This window comes from Mastomys coucha, unplaced genomic scaffold, assembly GCF_008632895.1.
Source record: "Mastomys coucha isolate ucsf_1 unplaced genomic scaffold, UCSF_Mcou_1 pScaffold12, whole genome shotgun sequence".
NCBI lineage: Eukaryota > Metazoa > Chordata > Mammalia > Rodentia > Muridae > Mastomys > Mastomys coucha.
In genome coordinates, this window is record NW_022196894.1 from 12757901 (window position 1) to 12770602 (window position 12702).

The following is a 12702-nucleotide window of genomic DNA, read 5'->3' on the forward strand; positions in this document are numbered from 1 at the left end:
CTGACCTACACATACACACACACACACACACACACACACACACACACACACACATACACACGGGGGGGAGGGGAAGAGGGACAAGGAGGTGAGTGGATACATGAATAAATGAGAGAATAAATGTATAATAAATAAATAAATAAACCTATAAAAAATAATAATAATAAAAAAATGTCATCATAATTAACATGTTCTAATAAACAGCTTCTAAAAAGGTAAAGTTATTCTGATTGGCAGTCACTCCCTATTCCCCAACTCTTGTCTGCTTTTCCTTGGTTCTTTTTTATTTTTCTTTTTTTCTTTTTTGCTTCTGTGGACTTAAGATAACAGCTCATTCATCATATAGCCCAGATTTGTCCCAAACTCACTATACAGCCAGATTGGCCTTGAATTTGTAAGACATCTATTTTTCATTCTAGGCCAGTCAGAGCCACTCAAAAAAGGAGGTTATATCTCTCTTAAAGCTACTTTTACTCTCAGGAGTTCCTTCTTGTTTTCCTTAATAAAGTTACATTCTCTGCTCCATATACACATGCACACACTTAGACACATATGCACAACATCTGCAATAGAGAGCACAGAGAGTTTATTTTCTTTTAAAGACTTGTTTTATTCTATGTGTATGATTATTTTCCCTTAATGTGTATATGTGTGCACTGTCTTTTCAGGGTGCCCTCAGGGGCCAGAAGATGGTGTTATATCTTGTGGAACTAGAGTTACAGAAGGTTGGAACTTTCCATGTGGATGCTAGGAACCCTTCCATGATCCTCTATGAGAGTAGCAAGTAACCTTAGCAGCTGGACAGTATCTTTATTCCCCAAAATGTATAGTTGTAAATTTAGTTTCTATTGATCAGTATTTACCATATTAGAAATAAAAGGTATATAGCTCATTTCAAGTTGTTTTTTACTGTTGTTCGCTTTTATTTTCTGTTGTTTGGGATCTTGGTGTTTGTTTTAGGGATGTTTTGTTTTGCTTCAGGCACAGTCCTATCTGGTAGCCCTAGTGCTTCAGGCACAGTCCTATCTGGTAGCCCTAGCTGATCTCAAGACTCACAGTCCAAAGTGACAGGATGGATTAATGAGTATAGGAGCTTGCTATCAAGCCTGATGACCTGAGTTCAATTCCTGGAACACACCTGGTGAAAAGACAGAACAATCCCCAAAGGTTGTACTCCGACACTCTCCCACTCCATCTCATTCCACCCATACAATAAAATAAATAAATGTTTTTTAAAAAGAAGATTGTCTCCTCTCAGACTTCTGAGTACTGTCATCACAAGCATACACTACTATGCCTGGTTCACAAATATATATATATTTTTTTTTTGATGAAGAGAGGAATTGTAATGTTTTTGTAGATGGCTTTTTTCCTATTAATTTATTCAGTTTATATCCTGATCGCACCACACACACACACACACACACACACACACACACACACACACACACACACCTCCTAGTTTCCTCCTAACACAGCCCCTATCCCACTCCCCTTCTCCTCTGAGAAGGGGGAGGCCACCTCAGGTACCAACCCACCCTGGCACATCAAGTCACTGCAGGAGTAGACACATCCTCTCCCACTGAAGCCAGACAAGGCAGTCTAGCTAGGGGAACAAGATCCATAGACAGTCAACAGAGTCAGGGACAGCCCCTACTCTAGTTGTTGGGTAGCCTCTATGAAGACCAAGCTGTACATGCGACATATACATATTCAGGGGGCATAGGTCCAGCCCATGCTTGCTCTTTGGTTGATGGTTCAGTCTCTGGGAGCCTCAAAAGGGTCCAGGTTAGTTGACTCTGTTGGTCTTGGGGAGTCCCTATCCCTTCCAGGTCCTTCAATCCTTCCCCCAACTCTTGCACAAGAGTACCTGAGCTCTATATAATGTTTGGCTGTGGGTCTCTGCATCTGTAAGTTGATGCTGTCTTGCGCCTCTCAAAGAACAGTCATGCTAGGCTCCTGTTTGCAAGGCAGCATCAACTTCAACAAAGCCACACTCTATAATCCCTGTACACACACACACACACACACACACACACACACACACACATACATACGCACACACACAGACAGACACACACAAGACATAAGCAGCACCTCACCAGAGAGGAAGTGCATTTTAACTAATTGGTTAATTATAGGTCCACGTGTTTATGTATGCAGGTGCTTATGTGTTGCGGATAGCCCTGGGGCTAATTATATTTAATGCTTCTTCCCACCTTAATTTATAACATAAAAGCTAGAGCTGGTGATTGGGTGGAGAAAGAGGGGAAGGTGGAGTTGAAGGTTTTGGGAGAAAAAGAGAGAGGGAGGGAGGGAGGGGTAAAGAGAAGGAAGGGTAGAGGGAGGGAGGGAGGGAAGGAGGGAGGGAGAGAGGGAGGAGATGACTGAGGACGAAGAAGGAAAGTGGAGCAGAAGCACCTGGCTTGGAGAAACCCCAAGTTATAAGGGGTCTCCTATTCAGGGAAGATGGTAGTGTAGTGGTAGATCTGCCCAATCTAGGTACACAGCTTGTATTCATATTAATTGAGTTGTGTTTTCATTGCATGGGCTTATTTGGGTTGGAGATTTGAGTTGCTTATTTACTGCAACACTCATATGCATCAGTGCATGTGCATGTGGAAGTTAGAGGACAACCTCCAGTGTTGACTCTCAGGTGTGGTCTACCCTGCTCTTTTGAGACACTGTTTCCCACTGACCTAGAGATCGTCCACCTAGTTGGTAAGGGCTCCAGGTATCTGCCCATCCATGTGTTCCCACCCAGTGAGCAGAAGCCCTTTCTATGTGATGTTTGCACCTTCTCCCTATGGCATAGCTTCTCAACTGACTGTGGGTGTCATGGAGATAGGATAGCAGTGAAAGGTTTCTGAGTGGTCAACGTTCAAAGTTAATTCAGAATCAAATACAAAATGAATGAGGTGTTCCTGGCAGCGCTTGCCTGTGCTGGGGTGCTCAACTTCAGAGAAGCCTTCATGCTGAACACACATGTGCAAATCTGCATGCTGCAATGTCCTACAGCACTTATGCTACAAATCTGAACTTGTAGAAAACATTTTTAATATCCTCCTATCATTTTTAGAACATAAGTATCACATTAGGGTATCTGTATTTTGTTGTTAGAATGCTTGATTTTTAAAACTGCTGCTTGGATTGTTCACTTGGGTTTTGTAAAAAATCTACTACACAAAGTTCAGCTTGTGTTTAGGACAGAATAATCAAGTGATTTCTGAAATTGTATGAAACATACTTCTGCTATTTTGAAGTTTGTATAACATTTCCTGCATTGGCAACTATATAACAATTCAAAATACTAATCGTATTTAGGCAAGATCTAATGTTTTATCTAAAAATAAGCAAGCATGATATGTAGCTGGTTTGAAGCTCACTATGTAAATGAGGCTGGCCTCAAACCTGTAGTGATCATCTTTCCTGACTCCCCTGCGCTGGGCTTATCAATGCCACCATGCCTGACTCAAACACTCAGAGGACTATGAACTGAAGTAAGTTCCTCCATTCTCCAGCTAAGTGAAATAATTTGCTGCCTATCACTTTTGCAGTTAACAAATTCCAGATTTCCTGCCCACTTCCTTAACATTTCTTGTAATTTAAAAATAAAGAGTTGATTATAAAGATCAAGTTCATATACAGTATATGATGTAAAAGTAACGTGAGCTCTCTGTTTGGCTTGCTAAACTGATGTGTAAGTCATTCAGGAAAATAAATCAGAGGCTGAGCTTTGGAGAAGGTCCCTGGACTAAGAACAGCAAGCATTATGTAAAGGAAGCACAGGCAGGGCTGTGGCCAGTCAGATAGCACAACTTACCAGGATGGCTTTGGACAATGCACAGCTTTCTAAACTTAAATGGAGGTTATTGGACTCATCTCATTCTTACCAGTAAATATAGACACTTAAATTAAAAAACAGTCAGAAAACTATGCTGGTTGTGGTTCTGTAAACCTTGAGGAGTGAGGCAGTAGCCACGGGGAGCCCCTTATGCAAGTGCAGCAGCATGTCTGTCTGTGGCAATGAGGGGTGACTGGTGTTCTGTCACTAAAACTATAGACACATGAAATCTGCTACTGTAGATCTGAAAGACGGCATGTTTAAGCTTAACCATACAAGTATCTTCTAACTGTTAAAAAAAAAACCTTGTTTTCTATATATCATAATTGGACACGTAATTATTTTGACTTACATTTTTGGAAATAATCATATTTTGTCAGGGCTTACAAGTAGTGTATTTTGTTAAAGTTTAGGAGAGCTGCTAACAAACACCATAAGGGGCATAAAAGATGTGCTACCTTGTTTTCTGGGCTACGGGTGGATGACCGACAGTGGATGATGTCACTAATAGGCAATTATAACATCCAACATTCCAAAAGTATTTAGTAATTTGTTTTGAAGAAACACAGCTTCCAAAAGAACAAAAAGATACTTCAAATATTTATTTGAATGGCTGCATGCCGAAGCAAAGTAAAATGCATAAAATAAAGAAATGAGTCCTAACTCCTAAAAGCATGAAGTATTTTGCCAGCAAGTTAAATATGGAACAGGACTCAAACATTTTTTGGTAAGGTGGTATGTAGGTAGAGAGTACTCACTGAGCATGAGTGAGGCCTGGGGAAGATCACTTGCAGATGGATTATCTGGATCACTGGACACTCCCTATGAGAAGCCTATTTCCTTTGAAATGCTAAAGATGGTAATGACCCTCCCCAGAGTAACACATAAGAACTGTGTTAACTATAAAGTACATACATAACATGTTGGTGGAAGAACATCAATTCTACACAGGCAAAGATCCCTGGTCTCAGGCCTGGCTTTGTCTATCTGTATCAGAACTTCCACAAAGTGCTCCCACAACCTCTAGCCTGAGGGGCTCTCTGGGCTATCATGAGCCAGGTAGCAGCTCAAGGCTGAGTCATGAGGCACTCTTACCAGAGCAGCCTTGCTGGAGTGAGTCTAACTGTATATATTTGGCCTACTTACTCTCAGTTTTCAAAGTCTTCTGATTTGAAAAGTGTTCGTACAAATATTAGAGTAAGGATTGAAGTCAGGGTCAGCTTTAGCAAGAATGGGGTTCATATGCCCAATTAAGCTTGTCTTATGTCTAGATATGCTTTCCAAACACCTGAGCAAATAAATCTTCACTTTCACCCCGGAATCGTATAATGTAATTGCATTATAATATAGGAATACAGAAAAAGGAGGTAACTGCCATTAAGACGCATAAGCACAACAGACAGAATGTTCTTATATCTGCTCCAAGTTTATCCTACAGCAGATCTATTTATGGAATATAATTCTTCCAGGTCCCTAAACTCTCAGACAGAGCTGTCACTCATCTGAAAGGTGTTACAGAAAGGGCTCACAGGACAGAGACTAGGCCAGCCAGGAGAAATAGTGGTGAATGTTCATGATTTATAATGGTCATACTGGGTGGTCATCATGCAAAGGAGAGAAGTTGCTGTCAACAAATGATTCAGAGTTAACTTGTGATGGGCTTACTTTAATACTAGAACTTACATTTTAAATTAAATAATTATCAATAATGAAGGAGTAATATGTGACTTGAAGAAAGGTAACAATGAGTTTGAGAACCCCAGGTTTATTCTTTATGGTATTTAATTATATGACAGGATACTTTTTTTTAAAAAAAGGTTTCTTCCTAGATATGCTCATTGGTGAAACAGTGGCATGAATCTTACAGAGGTAACCAACTGTGCTGGATAGTTTTATGTTAACTTGACACAGACTAAAGTCATCTGCAAGGAGGGAGCTTCAACTAAGAAAATGCTTCCAGGGTTGGAGAGTTAGCTCAGTAGTTAAGGGCACTTGTCATTCTTGCAGAGGACTGGGTTTGATTCTCAGCACCCACATGGCAATTCACAACTGTCTATAACTCCCGTTACAGGGGATCTGATGCTTGATTTTGACCTCCTTAGGCACATGGTACACACAGATCCATGCAGGCAAAATACTCATTTCTGTCCAATAATAAAATGAATTAAAAAAAAAAAAGAAAAAGAAAAGGGAAAAAGAAAAAAAAGGCTACCACAAGATGGGCTACAGGCAACCATATTGGCATTGATGGGTGATAGCCCAGTAATCCCTCGGCCGGTCCTGGGTTCTGTGAGGAAGCCATGGGAACAAGACAGTAAGAAGCATCCTCCATGGCCTCTGCATGTGCTCCTGCCTTGGGTTTGTGTACTGCTCGAGTTCCTGCGCTCACAGCTTTCGATGAACAGTTACACAGAACCTTTTCCACCCCCAGGTGCTTTGGATATTGGTGCTTCATCATAGGAATGGTAACCCCAACTAAGACAACAACTATCATCAAATTGGACCTGTGGCACACTGCACAGAAGAAATCCTTGTCCAGTGCTGCAAACCTTGCCACAGATCCTACTGCTTTCATTTTGCTAAGCAGGTATGTTATCAAACTGCTTAGTAACATTTATAGTCATCCAGTGGACAACTGCTATGTAGGCAGAAATTAAAGTAGACACAAGTAACAAGTCAAAGTGCTGAGCAAAGGAACTGTTGAGAGCACTTATCTAAATAGGACTTCTATATCACCCCACCAATACCCATGGAAGAGGAGACACACAAGTTGCGGGGTGGGGAGGAGTGCTGTGAAATGTTGCCTTCTGGACATGACGCAGCCCTTGTATTTCTGAATGGACAGCAGCTCTGGCTATCTGCATAGACCTGAACAAGATCAGTAGTAAAATGAGTGAGCACTCCAGAGGGCAGCTCTAGTTAGAGTCAGTGGAGAGAGGGAGCTCTCAGGATAGGAAGGAAAGTGTTGGGAGCGTCTAAGGGTGGGAGTGGAGATTTAGAGAAACACGATCAAGGTACATTGTAAACATGAACTCAACAAAGAATGAATTAAAAAACTTAAAGAAGAAAAAATGTGTTCCTTATTCCTTCTAATGTAGAGAATAAAATGGTTACTGATGAAGCAAGAACCATGGTTTGGACAGTCTGTACACCACAACATCTTCCACTACGAAAACTGTTCAAGGTGAGATGCCACAGCACTTCCAACAGAACAAGGTCTCATGTAGCCCAGGCTGGTCTCAAACTATGTAACGGATGATGGCTTTGAACTTCTGATCTTCCCATATCTACCTCATAAATTCTGGGATTATGGATTACATGGTGCTACAAGAGCCATCACACTCAGAAAAAAGCACTAATACTTGACAATTTAAAACAGTTTCACTTATTTCAACACTCAGGAAGCAGAGGCAGGTAGATCTCTGTGAGTTTTAGGTCAGCTTGGTATACATAAATGTATACACACACACACACACACACACACACACACACACACACACACACACACACATATGAGGTCTAGGTCAGCCAGGGCTACCTAGTAAGACCCTGTCTCAAAGGAAAAAAGTTTTATGTCTTTTCATTGAGTTAGACTTTCATGTACATGCACTATTAAACAGATTTTTTTTTTACAGTAATAGTTTAGAAAACTGCAGAAAAAAAATCTTCAATTACAGGGCCAAGAAGTAAAATATACATACAACTTTTAAAAATCTTTGTTTTTGTTTCCCTTTGTTATGAGTTAAATGGTCACATTTCATCAGCTGGTTCCAAGATGCTGAAAGTTCTGGCCAGCCTATGAGGTAGGACCAGTGGGAAGATCTGGACTGAGAGAAAGCTTTCCCTCTGACCTAGGTCTCTAGTTAAACAACAGGGTAAAAACTAATCCTGAACAGTTATCGCTGCAAATTCTGCTATCCTTAAGCTATCTTAACTTGAAACAGTATTCAAAGAGGTAAAAATATTATTACCAGAATGTATTAATTTCTAGAAATCAGAGGACTTAAAAAACTAAACATTTAGATAATAGTATATTTGTGGAAAAATAGAAATTTTAACAACAATTGTGTTACTTAGGTTCCCACTGCTGTGAAGATAACACTATGACCATGGTAACTCTTCTAAGGGCAAACATTTAATGGGGCTGCTTTACAGACTCACAGGTTCAGTCCATTATCATCTAGGCAGGAAGCATGGCAGCATTCAGGCAGGCATGGTGCTAGAAGAGCTGAGAGTTCTACGTTTTCATCTGAAGGCAGCCAGGAGAAAACTGTCTTCCAGGCAGTTAGAAGAAGGGTCTCAAAGCCCACGCCCACAGTGACACACTTCCTCCACCAACGCCACACCTACTCCACCAAGGCCACACCTCCTAATAGTGAGACTCCCTGGGCCAAGCATATTCAAACCACCACAATTAATATTTTTACTAGAGACATTTCACTTCATAGATGTGATATATTGTTCTTATGTGTTTTCTTTTAATTTCAACAAAATATTAATCAGAAGGGTATTTATTTTGATTATCAATTATGTTTCTCTAGGGACACTGTATGGTCACTCAACTGCCAGTCTTACTTTAGAGCCCAAGTATGAGCAGTCCTGGCTTATTGTCTTAAAAAATAAAAATCTGAGATAAAAGCCAAAAGTTTGCTTTTTATTTGTTATTATATAAAGTGGATGACCTTCCAGCATGTTCTTACCTTCCTCTTGTAGCTTTCTGTAGAACCTTCACTCTCGACATGCTGCAGGACCTCCCTTCTAACTGTCTGTTCTCCCAGAGGGTGCTGTTCAAGTACACTTCCCCGAACATCCCACAGGCATCCTGTACTAGAAGGCAGGACCTGTAAAAAGCAACATATTTATTTTCTAATTAAGAATCAAGAAGATCCCTGTCTTCATTCCCAAAACTCTATAATAAAGTCACCTTCATAACAATGAGTAAGGGCAAATAAGGTTGGATTCAAGTGCACTGCTTTTCTTTTAAATGTGCGCGCGCGCGTGTGTGTGTGTGTGTGTGTGTGTGTGTGTGTGTGTGTGTAATACCACACACGTGAAGGCCAGAAGACAATTTGTGGGAGGTGGTTGTCTCCTCTCATCATATTGGTCCTGAGAACTGAACGTAAAGTGTCAGGCTCTGCAACAGCAGTAGCTGCTTTTGCCCTCTAAACCATCTTGCCAAACTTTGTTTTGATTTTGTACAAGCAAGTATTTAGATCACTAGCCACAAAACACAGTAGATAAAAATATTTTTCAGCATGCACCCCCCCCCCGAGGCCATTGTGGTTGAAAGCTGATAAAGATGACTACCCTCCAGAGACCACTTGTCATCTTTCCTCTGTCCTCTTTCCAAGTGGATGTTCACCAGTGAGAACAGATTCAGTACAGTGTTGAGAATGAACGATAAAGTGAAAGCTCACTGAGAAGTCACAACAATCATAGGCATGCATACTCCCCAAGAAGAAAAATTAAGGTCATTCTTAGATAGGGATTCTACTCTTGTAATAAAACTCCATGACCAAATGTGACATGGAGAGGAAAGGTATTATTTCATCTTACACTTCCAGGTAACAGTCTACCATGGAAGGAAGTCTGTACAGGAACTCCAGACAGGAACCTGGAGGTAGGAACTGAGGAGAGGTCATGGAGGTACATTCATACTGGCTTACTTCTCATGTCTTGCTCACCCTGCTTTCCTATTGAACCCTGAATCACCTGCATAGGGATGGTACTGAGACTGCAGTGGAACCGTCTGTGTCAATCACTAATGAACAAAATACACTACAGCCTTGCCTACAGGCCAATGTTATGGAGGCATTGTCTCAATTAAGATTCCCCCATTCTGAGCTGTGTCTAGGTTTATGCCAAGTTGACAAAAGCAATGAGACATTGCCCTAGCTGGAAGCCATGTGGAGATGACATATAGCCAGAGACAAGATAGGATGATCCTCCCAATTTTAAGTTCAGAGGCCAGCATTCATAGAAGCCCATTATAAGTGAGTTTCTAATGTTTTTTACTTCCACCTTAGGTAAACAAAGATCAACCTAAAGTGACACATTCTCAAAAAATAATTTCATGGAGCATAAAAAAATTGTCAGGGTATATTGCTATATAAAGGAAAATACTAGATGCAAACAAAGCAATAAGACAAAGGACAACATCTCTAGACCCCGCAAGCTTCATTCAGAGGAACAAAAACTCTAGGGTCCATGATGAAGCCTCATGTGCAGGGTAAAATCTCTATACTTCCTGAAGTCCTATTTATAAAGAGAAAATCTCTGGATTCCATGATAAAGTCATTAAAAGTCTCCCAACAACAACAACAACAAAACCCAGGGCCAGATGGGTACAGTGGAGAATTCTATCAGACCTTCAAAGAAGACCTAATACCAATATTCTTCAAACTATCCCACAAAATAGAAACAGAAGGAAAACTACCCAATTCGTTCTATGAAGTCATAGTTACTCTGATACCTAAACCACACAAAGACCAAAGAAAGAGAACTTCAGACCACTTTCCTTTATGAACATCGGTGCTAAATACTCAACAACCAAGAACACATCAAAATGATCATTCACCATGATCCAGTAGGCTTTATCCCAGGGATGCAGGGATGGTTCAATTTATGGAAATCCATCAATGCAATCCACTACATAAACAAACTCAAAGAAAAAAAAACCACATAATCATTTCACTAGATGCTGAAAATGCATTTGACAAAATTCACCATCCCTTCATGTTAAAAGTCTTGGAAAGATCAGGAATTCAGGGCCCATACCTAAACACAGTAAAAACAATATACAGCACACCAGTAGCCAATATCTAACTAAATAGAGAGAAACTTGAAGCAATCCCACTAAAATCAGGGACTAGATAAGACTGCCCTCTCTACCCCTATCTATTCAATATACTACTTGAAGTTCTAGCCAGAGCAATTAGACAACAAAGGAGGTCGAATAGATACAAATTGGAAAGGAAGAAGTCAAAATATCATTATTTGCAGATGATATGATAGTATACTTAAGTGACCCAAAAATTCCACCAGAGAACTCCTATACCTGATAAACAACTTCAGCAAAGTGGTGGGATATAAAACAAACTCAAACAAATCAGTAGCCTTTCTCTACTCAAAGGATCAACAGGCTGAGAAAGAAATTAGGGAAACAACATCCTTCACAATGGTCACAAACAATATGAAATATCTTGGTATGACTCTAACCAAACAAATGAAAGATCTGTATGACAAGAACGTCAAGTCTCGGAAGAAGGAAATCAAAGAAGATCTCAGAAGATAGATCTCTCATGGTCATGGGTTGGCAGGATTAATATAGTAAAAATGGCCATCTTGCTGAAAGCAATCTACAGATCCAATGTAATCCCCATCAAAATTCCAACTTAATTTTTCATAGAGTTAGAAAGAGAAATTCTCAAATTCATTTGGAATAACAAAAAAACAAGGGTAGTGAAAACTACTTTCAACAATAAAAGAACTTCTGGGGGAATCACCATCCCTGACCTCAGGCTGTACTACAAAGTGCAGTGACTGAGCAGAGGACCTGAAAGGTAGCATGTCCTAAAATACAGTACAAGTAAACAGTGATGTAAGGACAGAGCATAGACGGCAGTGCTATCACAGAGAACACAGAAGATAATGGCAAGATTCTTAAAAACAAGAAGCAGATGCCAATTTGAAAGAATATCTACTAGAATAGAAATTTAATTTATAGCTACTTTCTCAAATGTTATGGATAAAGCCAGAAGATAAGGGATTATTTTCAAAATTCTGAAAGCTACCAATCAGAACTATCTACTATCAAAATTATTTCAAGAGTGGTTATAAAATAAAAAAAATTTCCAGCTTTATTTTTTAAAGAAGTACTTTCCAATTGTTACATAATTTACGTAGGAATATGTGTAAATTACTAATGCTATCACAAAAAATAATTTCTCGATTATGTACTTTAGAAAAAGAAATAATCCTAAGGAAAGTGCTGGAATTACTGGTATATGCTATCATGTCTAGCTTTGAAAAGTACTTATTATTTATATTAGTGTAGCAATTAATGTATTTTTATTATCTACATTTGTTTCTGTAGAGTACACGATGGCTTGAATTCAAGATCCTCCTCTGGCTACCTCCCAATACTTGGGATTACAGGTATGAGTCACAATGTTCAACTACTTTTGGAAACTATATATGCTTTTGAATTCACAAATTAAACAGAAAATCATAATCGAAAAAACCCAATAACATGATCTATTTGATAAAATTAAATGTCAAAACTTATTGTTAGGAAAATGATAGTATTCCATATAATAAAACTGTATTTTCTATTACATTTTACTTATTTTTTTGTGGTAGTGGGAATTGAACTTAGGGCCTTGTATCTGCCATCTCTTGCCACTGAGCTATATCTTGTACTTTTCTATTTTATTTTGAATTAGTTTTCTATGCCATTCTCACAAATTCTACATCAAACCTCTGCAGTTCCCAATGCTTCCTGAAGCTGCACTCATCTGTCCAGTCCAAAGCAGCCCTCCTGAAGCCCTTGCTGATGCAGTGAACATGCTCGGGTCAGTGCCAATCATTCTCCTATAAAATCTGGGGGCACATCTCTCTCTCTCTCTCTCTCTCTCTCTCTGTGTGTGTGTGTGTGTGTGTGTACGTGTGCGTGCACATGCACATACAGGTACTACATTGTGCATTTGGAGGTCAGAGGGAAACTTGTGGAGTTGTTTCTCTCCTTCCACCTTTAGGTGGGTTCTGGGAATTGAACTGAGGTTATTAAGCTTATGCAGCAAGGCCTTTCACCCACTAAGCCACTTCACTGGCCCCATATGAAAGAGAGGGGGGAAGAA

General features: G+C 39.8%; 1 protein-coding gene across 9 annotated transcripts in view; it reads right to left on the reverse strand.

Annotated features, from left to right (window-relative positions):
* The window catches only part of Spidr (scaffold protein involved in DNA repair), a 254641-nt gene that overhangs the window by 37537 nt on the left and 204402 nt on the right, over positions 1-12702 (reverse strand). For 8 of the 9 annotated variants that reach the window (XM_031363195.1, XM_031363193.1, XM_031363196.1 and 5 more), the window contains one exon: positions 8545-8685. In XM_031363195.1, coding sequence (XP_031219055.1) covers positions 8545-8685 — 141 coding nt within the window. Of the gene's footprint in view, positions 1-8544; positions 8686-8768; positions 8804-12702 lie in introns of those variants that run through there. The other variant, XM_031363200.1, reaches the window with a different exon arrangement.